This window comes from Phaseolus vulgaris, chromosome 2 (assembly GCF_000499845.2).
Source record: "Phaseolus vulgaris cultivar G19833 chromosome 2, P. vulgaris v2.0, whole genome shotgun sequence".
Lineage (NCBI taxonomy): Eukaryota > Viridiplantae > Streptophyta > Magnoliopsida > Fabales > Fabaceae > Phaseolus > Phaseolus vulgaris.
The window spans coordinates 44,439,133-44,451,330 of NC_023758.2; the positions used below are offsets into that span (position 1 = coordinate 44,439,133).

The 12,198-nt window shown below is 33.8% G+C and overlaps 2 protein-coding genes across 5 annotated transcripts; one reads left to right on the forward strand and one right to left on the reverse strand.

Annotated features, from left to right (window-relative positions):
* The first annotated feature begins 560 nt into the window (after nucleotides 1-560).
* LOC137812499 (F-box protein At5g39450-like) lies at nucleotides 561-4,219 on the forward strand. Of its 4 annotated transcripts, none has more exons than XM_068614498.1 (3): nucleotides 598-2,418; nucleotides 2,536-2,803; nucleotides 3,889-4,219. In XM_068614498.1, exons 1-3 carry the CDS (start codon nucleotides 951-953, stop codon nucleotides 3,890-3,892), a joined length of 1,740 nt encoding a protein of 579 aa, XP_068470599.1. In that variant the 5' UTR covers nucleotides 598-950; the 3' UTR covers nucleotides 3,893-4,219. The 4 variants fall into 4 exon arrangements, with proteins under 4 accessions (XP_068470597.1, XP_068470599.1, XP_068470596.1 ...); XM_068614497.1 differs by having other exon boundaries at nucleotides 693-2,418; nucleotides 3,851-4,219; XM_068614496.1 differs by having other exon boundaries at nucleotides 561-2,803.
* Nucleotides 4,220-5,199: 980 nt separating this feature from the next.
* On the reverse strand, nucleotides 5,200-10,191 carry LOC137812501 (lipase-like PAD4). The gene is made up of 4 exons (XM_068614499.1): nucleotides 9,953-10,191; nucleotides 9,504-9,828; nucleotides 6,562-7,284; nucleotides 5,200-6,218 (listed from the first exon to the last, which is right to left on the reverse strand). Exons 1-4 carry the CDS (start codon nucleotides 10,003-10,005, stop codon nucleotides 5,391-5,393), a joined length of 1,929 nt encoding a protein of 642 aa, XP_068470600.1. The 5' UTR covers nucleotides 10,006-10,191; the 3' UTR covers nucleotides 5,200-5,390.
* Nucleotides 10,192-12,198: the final 2,007 nt, after the last annotated feature.

The window sequence follows — 12,198 nt, forward strand, 5'->3', positions numbered from 1 at the left end:
AGGTTAAACTCACATTTTATATTCATGTGATGCATTACTGTATTTACATTTTTTAAACTCACATGAGCATTTAATACAATAATCTATGTTTCAATCTATAAAATGAAAAATGAATTATTAGTAAAAGTGCAATTGATTTAGTAAATATGAGAGCTAATTCCATCAAGTGAGAATATGATTGACTTGGTAGAAAAAATAATATCAAGAGAAAAAAAAATCTGAAAAGTGAAATAAAAAACGTTAAGCAGAAATACAATACAATAATGATGATTAGCTGATGATTAAAATTTTACATCCCTTAATTTATAATTTTAAAAAAATATTATACAATAATATACTATTTAGTTATGTAAAATAAATATTTTACGTGGATTATACACCCAAACGGTCCTTTTATTTATACTTTTTAATTTATTTTCTTTAATAAAATATTTATGAAAATAGAAAAATAAATTATTTTCAATATTAGGCATACGATTTTTTGAAAATAAAAAATATATTAAAAATGATTAGAAAATGAATGGAAAAAACACAAATAAGCTATCCCCAAAATATTGAAAGAAGAATGAAAAGAAGTTCAAAAGTTAGTGTTCTGTTATGATGACACGGTAGTCAGAAGGATACAGTGTTGTGTTGTGTTATGCACATTTGAGTTAAAGTGGTTTGACTTGACTCACTTAATCTCTCTGCTTCCACCCACTTCGAATTCTCTGTTTGTTTTCCACAACAAAACGCGTTTCACAATCTCAGAATTTCGCACATCGTAACAACCCAATTCATTTCAGGTAGGTATGCGTCTCTATCATTCAAAATTTAGTAGACGTAGACTCAGTAGTTGAAGATCATTTGGGTTGGGAGATTCACAATTTCTGTGTGTGGCTCACTCTTGCGCTTAAAGTTCATTTCTTTTCCATCAAATTTGAGTTGGGTTGAATTGGGTCCATTCCGTTATGTCTTCTGATCCAAGCTTGCTCCTGTGCCTACCCGATGATTTGTTTGCCATGGTGTTGCGGTTCCTCTTGCCCAGAGACGTCTGCAATCTCAGTCTCTGCTGCAAGAGTCTCCATGCCTGTGCATCTTCAGAAAAAGTGTGGCTCACTCAGTGTGACATGGTGGGGGTGGTGCCCCACGGGGACCTTGTTGAGTGGAGGGAGGGTGTGTCGTCTTACAAGGCTCTTTGTCGTTTCCTTTTGAGGGTTAAACCGTTGCTTGGAATATGGGTTCATCAGAACCCTGAGCTTGGCAACCTTGTCTATGTCATGCCTGGTTTTGTTTCGGTTGTCGGGTGCCGGATAATTCCTCAGGAGCTTGGTCATTTGGGGATTCAAGATGGTCCTATCCAATGGTCATCTGTGTTTGAAGTTATTGGTGATTTTGATGGTTCAACTACCTTTTTTCTCCATGGAAGGGAAGAGGAGACAGACTATGTTCATCCTGGTTCGGTCAAGTATATAGATAAGTCCTGCAATGTGCTGTTGCTTGAGATTGAAGGTAGGGTACAAGATTATGGTAGTAGTAGCAGTAGCAGTAGCAGCAGCAGTACTACTGCTTTGTTGCATGATTCGGGTGCGATGATATCAGGGAGGGTTTGTAGGTCAAACAGTGAGATCTCCAGGTTGCAAAGAGAGGGTGGAAATGCTGAGGCAATAGTTCCTTTCAACAAGTTGGCTTTTAGTGATAGAAAAAGGTTGCTTGAGGTCACCATCGGCCTAGTTCGACAAGAGGTTCCTGGTATGGACGATGGACCATTGTTTCCTGCGATGAGAGATGACTGTGACAACTTTCACAAAAATTTGGTGCTTTTGAAGGAAAGAAGAGCAATCCTTTGTGAAATGTGCAGCCTTGTTAGTAGCCGAATTGACAATGAGGAAAGTTCTAAAGGGGCAGACGGTCCATTGCAATCAGAGCAGGATGACATAAGAAAGAGTTGTAACTGGTCCAAGGATTTCTCTAATCTGTTGAACAAGGAGAAAGGTCACATACAATGCACCAAGAAGAAAAGTCTTGGTGGATATTTCTGGGGTGGCTTTAAACAGATCCTTAGAAAATCAAGTTCAGTTAATGAAAGTCATGCGATTTTGGAGAAGTTTACTTCAAGACGTGAGACAAAGCATGCGCGGCTTGAAGATTTTCTTAGATCAAGTGATACAATAGGGCTAACATTAAAGGCATCAACTGTAAAATTATCTACTTACCGTGCATGGCCAAACATGCCTGATAATTGGTTTGCACTTTTCAAGATGCCCTTACAAGTTCCCTCAGCGGACCAAATTTATGCGGGTTTGTGGGGAGGAACTTTTGGTTGGCCTCCTGGAAAACCTTCTCAAGACAAGCCGGGAAAGGCTCTATTCTTTCTTCTGCTCTCTTATGAAGAGTCCCAAGAACAAAAGCTTCTTATTGCAACAAAAATATTGGAAGGTACTCACTATGTCTTGCATCCTAATGGTTCAGCAATGTTCATAGTGGATATCAATCAGCCTTCATATGATTCCTTTCCCTGTGGCTCCAATACTGATATCACACATGCTTTCACAGGAGAGGGTATTTCAAATGGTTATGGATTCAGATACCCTGGATCAAAGCCCGGTTCCCTCTTTATATTTGAAAATGGTGTCCTTGCCTTTGTTTGGAAGGACACTATGTCTGTCTTGACTTTGCAGAGACTCCACCTGCAAGAACTTTTGAAGAAAGGAGAGAGAGTACCCTCTCTGCCTCCCATTAACAATTTTTCTTATTTGACAAAGTCGTACTCAAACGTGTTTACAGGCTTTCCTAGTGCTTCCACTTCCTCACCTTCACCAAGGTTTGACTTTACCCTCACATGTCAGTTTGCTTTTATATTTCAACTCCCCCCTTGCTTCATGATGTTTTATAGCTAGATATTGATAAAAGATATTCATTGTTTCATGTAGATTAATAGATGTCACACCTATTTACATGATTACTTTCAACAACTTTGATGTATATCAGTATTTTATCTTGCTGTGAAGAAGTATTTAGCACATAAGTTTCAGTTATAATGACGTATGGACTGGTGACAAACAATTCCTGTTAGTTGGGATTTGGAACATTTTTGGTCGTGTTATTTGAAGTCTTAACATAAATTCACTGTATTTTTGTTTCTCTAATGAGTGTCACTATTCAGTTAGGCAACTCAATAAAACTAGTTGCAGAAACCTTTCTTATGGTTAACATATAGAGAAGCTAGTACGATTTACATAAATTCACTGTATTTTTGTTTCTCTAATGAGTGTCACTATTCAGTTAGGCAACTTCAATAAAACTAGTTGCAGAAACCTTTCTTATGGTTAACATATAGAGAAGCTAGTATGATTATGGACCTTAGTGAAAAACAAAGTTTATTCGTGATTCTGGAAAACAAGAAATGTGGTTAGTTGGCACTGCTCTAATTGTAAGCTCTCTTTTTTGTATAATTAGTGACTGATAAAGAAATGGGAATTCTGATATTCTAGAACTTGTAAGTTTTCTAAGATTCCTCACCTTCCTTATAGGCATATAATATAACACTTTTTTTGCTATTGTAGATTTTACATTACATTAATTGACAGTTGTTATTGCATAGTATCTTTACCGACAAACAATGTTACATTTAGTAGTACAAGGATCAACAGAATAGTGAAAATTAAAATGAGGTGGAAATATGTTTAAATATCTGGATATGAAAAATGTTACCTATATCTGCTAGTATGTTCTGCAACCAATGTACTGTGATGTCAATTACTATTGTGAAACATATTACATCATTTTCATATGACTACTTAGTATGGTTACTTCGTTATACAATTATCTGTTACATTACTTCTTTTTCTGACATATATTATGTTAGCAGATTTTGAAATATATGTTATTGATATATGTTCTCTCCAGATGAGTCCGGATGATCCAAGGTGTCTCCGAAATAATTCTTTTATGAACTGCAACTTTTGATGTTGGAAGTCACAAAATGATGAGGGGACTCCACCTGGAGAACATTCTTTGCCTTAAGTTAGTAAAAGCATAAAATATATGAGTTTTATATGTATAAGAATATACGAATGCCTTACTTCGTGGGAGCATTCCTCTATTTATTGAGTTTTTGGGGAATTTTATCACACTTATATTTCTGTATCAACATAATATCATGTAAAGAATGAAAATTATCATAACATAATTGAACAACAAAAATATTATCAATGAATATATCTTTAGTTTTTTTGTATCAATTATTCCAGCATAATATAATGTAAAAAACATAACATCCGATTTTTCAGTAAAATGATGAAAATTCTTTTGGAAAATGCTGAAAATGACCTTTCATTTTAAGGTAGGTGCGGATAAAAAAATACTTCTCGAACCCCTTTCCCGGGATATATTTTCATATTTGAATTTTTAAAAAACATTTCTAAATTTTGCAGAAAAAAATTCAAAATGCATTTCCAGATTTTGTGTTCTGAATTTTCTTTTTTCAAATGTGTTTTTTGCATTCCAAATTTATTTTTCTGGAATGAGATTTTTATTTTCAAAGTGTATTTTATGAATTCGAGAATTGAAAATCCAGAATAGAGAGTAATTTTGAAAATTTTGAAAGGTGATAAATTGTATTTGCAATGTATATTCCACACCCAACAAAATTGCAATTAATAAAACCCCTTGCACTTAGCTTACGAAATGACCAGATAATACATATTTTATTCAAAAGTTGAATTTTATTAGTATGATTTTATGGTTTATCAATAATTGACATGTATAAATAATTCATCAACTCATATAATAAATTTCGGTCTTTGTTCTTTGACCAGGTCGTGATTTCTCGAGTATCGAATTTTACTTATTATGTATTTTTTTCTAATACTATTACTTAATTAATATGATCCACATATTTGTAATAAACCTTTTTTTAAAAAATACTAGTTTTGTCTTTTGCATAAAGATTTTTATTATTATTTAAAAAATACAATTATAATTTTTCCTATATATAATCTTTTTCTCGGCAAACATATACTAACGGCCACACAACAAACTTTATATTATATATAAATTGAATGAAGTTTTAATTTTTGTGTGGCTTTTTCAACTTTCATGGCAACTAAGCCATTTCTGCACAAATTTGCTTCTTTTCTTTTTATCTAGGAGTTAACATGGGAGAGTTTGGATTGAAGGCTTGATGGCAGAAAAGAAAGCAGATTTACATTAGTGAAATACAATGATAAATTCATCTTCTCCATTCATAATATATCAATGGAAACTATATGCATTCAAGTGAAATCCTAATGCAACAAAAAAAAGTCATAACTCAACAGCAAAACGAGTTATTTTGCAGAAGGTAGCACAGTTCTTATACTACATAGTACAATTACAGTGAGTGAAGCTTATTGATTCCAAATCACCTACTAAGGAACTACTTCCCCATCTAGAAGACCAGTAAACTGATGAGGAAGCCTTTGCACCTTTACTTTCAGTTGTTTCAGTTCTCTTAAATCCTCCACCCATATACTGTAACTTGAATTCTTAAAGAGAACATCACTAGAAACCTCTTTATTTTCTACTAAATTTATGGCATACTTCTCAAAACTTTCAATTTTATCCCACAATTGAGCCAACTTGTTAGCATCACTCTCGCTTCTAACACAATTCAACCAGTCCCTTGCTTCTTCCACTCTAGCCCAAAAGCATGAATCTTGGGTAAGACTCGCAAACTTGCTCCTCTCCTTGTTTTCTTCTGCAGCAGTAGTAACAGTTCTGTTCTTCCACCACCTATCAAAAATCTTATATCTTTTCTCTCTACCATGCTGCATGTAATGATGCCCCTTGTTTCTATGCTTCCCTTTCCCATAATACTCAGCAATGTCTAGTGGCTCAACCAATAGTTTATAGAAGTGTGAAGCATTGACCCACTTGGCTCTCTTGTCAAAGTCATGAGGCAGCTCACCTCTTTCCAACATGTCAATAACGTCGTCCCAAAACCTTGCAAGCTTGCAACGGTTAATGTTGATTTTCATGTCCCTTCTGGAACTGGTAGAGTCCCTTCTTTTAAACGAGTCGTAGTAACCCATTTGGTAGTCTTGCTCTTCGCACCAATTCTTGTACCATTCTATTTGCGCTCTAAGAGGTACCACCTTGGATAAGCTAACTGCTAAGGTTGCTGCATTCAGATTTGGTGAAGGACCCATTCTCCTTGTTTTCTTCAGACATTCCTTGGCGGATGTAATTGCTGATTCCTGTTGGTTACATAACAGTATAACTTGTTCAGGGAAAATATTCCTGCGTGACCAATACAACTATGTAATCAGAAGGCACTGCAAAAATCATAGACGCTGATTTTTCCAATAGAGTAAACCCTCCCTTTTTAGTTTTTTAAATTGTAAGCCATAATCACTTAAATCTCCAACTTCACAGAGACTTTGTAAGAAAATCATTTAATCTTTTTTGTTAATGTGATAATGTTTAGTCCCACCTAGCACTGAATCATATAGAATCTGAATCTATGAACCGAAAAGCTTTAAATGTTAGGTACACACAGGAATCATTTTACATATCATCTATAAAAGATATTGCAATTACCTGGTTTGCTATGCCAGAAGACTGGATGGCCAATTCAAGCCCTGCTTCATAGCTGGAGTCAGGAATGTTCCTCTGCATGGAAATTCCCTGATTCAATGTCTGTGAAGACAATTTATTAACATAATATCCATACTGCAGATGGTCTTCAATACTTCTAACTGGAGAACTAGTAGCTAGCATCAGGTGCATCATCTTTATGATTGCAGCCGGACTATCCACACACACTGCTCCTTCTTCTGTGACAAAAAAGTAGTTCCCAAAAGGGTGAAACACAATAGGCACTGATGTTTCTCCCTCTTGTGATGCTGCTTCCAAGTAATCCATCACAGCAGTGAACAAGTTAGCTTTCTCTTTTTCTGATATTTGATTTGCAAGCTTTCCAAGATCGTCTGAGGTCATGGAAAAGTGCCAAAACTGCAGCAGGGAATTTAGCTGAGTTGTGAGAAAGATTATGGGGGCAAAGAGCAACCTAGGCATTATGTCATGCTTTGACACCACGTGGCAGAAGTTGCCACCCCATCTTTCTCTGAAAATGCTTTGAGAAAAGGACTCGTTCCCAAGCAACGGTGCCCCATAAGTGATGCACAATATTGACACAGAGGAAGAGATGGATTGTAGGTAAGACAGAAGCCAAAGAGTGCACAAAGAGGCAGTGGCTCCTCCAATGGAATGTCCAGTGATCACAACTGATTTAGTCTCTTTGTTTCCCACTATTTCCAACATCTGAGTTGCAACGTTAAATTTTAGCAGTTAGTTAAGAATATGAATAAGATTCTGGGGAAATAAGTTTGAAGAACAAAAATTTAAATGGCCTTGAAAGATTTTCAAATTAGTGATGAATAATAACTTAGGATTTGAACTTCATCTAGTAGTATAGTATGTACACAGAAAAAGAAAAAGAAAAAGAAAAGGTATAAAAAATTTAGCCATAAAGTGATAAATCATGTAATTAAAAAGCATGGCACGACTTGAAGTGACGGTCATTGAACGCAATTTCTGTGTATGTAAAAAGATCACTTCCAAAATTGAATTTCTGTTCAAATTGGTAGGTGCCATGGGGTATGGTAGAGTCAAGATTCGAGTCTTGTTTTCTTGGGCCCCCGACTTTGGCATAAAAGTAGAAAGTTGATGGGAGGGGAATAACTTAATTATCCTGCTCTGTGATGGTAAGAAAAGTTGGATTTAACCTACCCAATTCACCAAGACACGTGTCAGATTCAGAGAGAATATTTTCACGCTTTTTTTTATTTTTAAAGACCTTTCAACAGTATACATACACTGTTTTTTCAAATAAAATGCTACCTGAAGATATAAAAATGATCTGTACGGATATCATTTGATGAAGACAAATTGCTTTGTCATAGATATTTGTCCATTAACAAAAGCCCTTCTATAATAATGATCAAGGCATTGAACGAGCAAAATGGGAGTTTTACTTTGTTATTTTACTCTGAAAATCGAACCCACACTCATCTTTTGGTGATGGACGCAACTGTTACTAAAAAGTAAAAGTCAACCATCAAACATTGCTTGGTGATGGACGCAACTTTAATATTACAATCTTAAATTAAACCCTTTATTTCTAGAATGTTTTATTTTTGTCATAACATTAAATGTTTGAGGCACTGATCAAGGCGGCTTGGTTGTTAGCCTTGGTTGGATAAAATAATTGCTGATTGGTGGGACCCATGTCAGAGAATATGAGGTTGTAGGGCACCGTTCACATTGCAGACATCTACTTTGCTTCTTTTTTTGATATTTGCATAAAATTTCTTAACAAAAATAGATAAAAGGGACTACTGAATGCAATGGAATTTAGAAACTAATCAATATTTACAAGAAAAAACGTACATGGTACTTCGGGAGTGGGAATATTATTAGCATATACCAACGACTTAAAAATAATGAAGAGGAAATTTAATGTTTGAATAATAATAAAAATTCATGCTTATAACAACCATGGTAATAAAAATTAATGTTTATAAATTATTCTAAGATTAGCCAAAATCTCAGTGGTAACTATCTCGGTATTATTTGCCAAATTTTACAACCCTTAATTTTCATTAAATTAATAAGGTATCTTTTATCTCTTTTAAATTGAAATTTTAATAAATGAAATTAGTTAATAGTATTTCAACATGTAACTTCCCCTTATGTTTTCCCTTTTCTCTCAGCCTTCATTCATTCATTCATTCATTCATTCATTCATTCTCATCTTTTCACTAAAAAACTCTGACAAAGAAAGTCTGAAAACTCGATGGAATGCATGATCGGGTTCATGTACCAAATAAGTGTCCCTTTCAACCTTTTCCCTTTTTATGGATTTTTTTATTAGTTATTATTATTCACTCTTTTTTTTCTCTTTATCTGTTCTATTCACTCTTTTTTTTTTCTCTTTATCTGTTCTATCAATTGATGAGGCAAAAGTACCATCCCCAAAAACTATGTCGTAAAACCATGGCAATAAGAGAAGCATACTAAATAATAATAAATGATACATCAAAACTCAACACGTGCACATAACATTTACATAACTGATGCAAGCTAATTAACTCAAAAAATTACCGTAAACAACATACTCAGCCAAAATTATAGTTCACAAAATTTCAATACAAGTTTTTTGTTTTCTTGTGCTAAAGATCAAAGTTACTGGGGAAGAGTGACACCCCATGCCTCTATTTTTCATAAATAAAATAAAAATGAAAGAAAACAGTTGACAGTTTCAACAGGTAATTAACAGAGCAATACAAAATATTCTTCAGCAAATTGGAGAGGGAAGGAAGAAATTTTTCACATACTGTTACAGATAAAACTTCAATTAATTAAGATTGATATAAATAAGGTATAAAAAGCACTGAAACGAGTTCGTGTGTGTTCATCCAAGTTATGTGAGAGTTGATCTTCAATTGAAACAAGTGTGAATTGAAAAGATGAAAACGAACCTGGTTTTGGAAAGACTTGAAAAGGGAAAGGAAGAGATTGAACATGGCGGCGTGAACCATGACGGGCTCCTCCGCCTCCTTACTCCGCCGGGGCGAAAACAGGGGGACGCCGCCGATGCTTTCGAGCGCCACCAAGTCCCTCCAGTTGGGGTCGGAGGCGGCGGGCATCTGGACGCCGGAGAAGGCGACATAGACGGAGGCGCCGACACGGTCAACGAGGAAGGTGCGGAAGGGGGTGGCGTTGGCCTGGGTGCAGAGGCGCCATGAGTTTGAGAGCAGCGGCGTGGAGGAGACGAACGTGGCGAGCATCTGACGGGACTCGAACCTGTCACGGGTAAATCATGGGACTGAATTGGTTCGACTTTTCTCGGAAAGTTTGAGGTTTTGATTATTCTACTTTGTTGTTTTAATTTTCCTTTTGGAAAAATTAAGAAAGAGTGAGTACTTACGGTGAAGCTTCGTTGGAAGCCATGGGCATGGAATAATGATTTTTTTCTTCCATGTTTCTTTCTTACGTTGGAGTCTCGCGGAGACTGGAATTTGGAGAACTTTGAATGAACAACACCTTGAATTGCTGCCTTTTAGATGTCCTTTGAATATTCAATTTATAACCTCTTCTCTTCTCCTACTTCAACTCTTTTTTTTTCTTTTTTTAACTTTTCAATTTATTCTTCAAAAACATTATTATGCACGGCTACAATTAATACTTCTATAGATAAACTATATAACTATTAATCTTCTGCAACCACGACAAACTTCATTTAACTTTTATTTTTTATATCTCGCAAATCAAACAAAAATAAATTATAAATCTTTTTTATAAACCTTTTAATTGCAGTATTTAAAAATAATTTAAATTATGTGGAACCATAATAAGACAACAATGAAAGAAAGTAACAAATACTCATGAAATCTGTGGAAGACATTTAAAAGCATCACAACCGACACTAACCCAAATTGCAACATCACTAATTTATACATATTTAGTAAAATAAAATAAGTAATTAATTATCATACGTATATATACAACTATCTTATAATTGTATATTAAAAATATATTTCTATTTATAGGAATTTTAATATATACACAACAATTTTTAAAAAACAAAAGAGAGCATTCAAAATAAAGTCATCTTATCTTGTAAATTTTCACTGAGGAACTCTATTATCTGCAACCTCATTTGCTTCCATGTAAAAACAATATTATCACATATAAAGAGAACAAAACACAACAAACAATAAGGTAAGCTAATTATAAAATAATTCTATAAAATTTCAATTTAAAAGTCATAATTCATCAAGTCTCGTAAATTTTCTTAACCCATCAAGTGCTTATCATAAATCATCATTCACATCTCCCATGTCAAACCAACATACTCAGACACTTGACTCTACTTCCCAAAGACTCGTGCGTTGACCTAAACTCAAAGATTTGCACATGTCATACTATCTCATTGTGAAATCCACAGAGCTATGTGCATAAATAATTTCAATATTATCTTTCCTATTATGACAAGGTTAACTCATATAACAGGTCAATATAGTTATCTTTCAAACAACTTACACATTCATATGAACCTCATTCGACTTTATGATTTCATTATCGTCAAAATATCTCATTCCAGACGAATCCCTAGTCGATGCATATCTTAAACAATCTTAACATAATATTTTATTTCGTGAATATACTACCTTGATTAAAATTCATATTTTAAATCTCACAATATCCAAAATCACACAATTACATCATACCAAAGCGTAGAATTTCAAACCACACAAAATTTCATCCAATAATCACATAAATATCTAATTAAAGGATTTTTCAATTAAATATACATATAATAAAAGTCTACATCATTTATAAGTAGAAACTATACAAAAAGAAATAAATCAATCTTTCATTCAACCCATAATTTTACAAATCTACACATTATATTAACAGTTCCTGCTTAGTATTATACAAGTACTCTCATTGAGTCAATTAGCTATTATGTCAATCACTCTCTCTATATATATATATATATATATCATTTCTAAACCAAAATCAATTAAAATCAAACATTTCATTTGAATTAATTCAATAAATTATTCAAATACATTAATTAACACATTCAATTCCAAACCCATACATTCTACAACATCTATTATATATACAATTTCACATTTCAATCTCAAACAAATTTCAATATACTAAAACACAAGAAATCCTGTAAGAAATTTCAATTTATTATTTTGATCGGGTAATTTATAGTCTTTGCTGTCAGGAGTCTAATGGCGTATTCCGATCGCAAAACTAATGATAAGCGAGGAAGTTAAAATCCTATGAAAAAAGATACGAAGTCATATTAAATTTTTATTTTTAGATTTTCCATGTTCACAAGTGAGATAAAAAAAAATTGGTAGTATATTAATCCTTGTCTGGCAAAAGGGTATATTAGTTCATGTACTCTGTTTTAATTTATTTAATTTTCCGAAATTAAAGTGAGTGAAAAATAATAAGATTATAGATTACTTGAATTAAAAAAAAGTGTAAAAATAAATTTTGAAGTGATGAGATTTATTTTGATTTAATTGACCTTGTCGTTTTCAGATTCCGGTAGTAAATAAATAAGCACATAATTTATGTCTCCCGAAGCGCGTTTTCGATTCAGTGAAGTCACCCAACTTCGGTCAACACGTCAAAGCCAGTCAACCT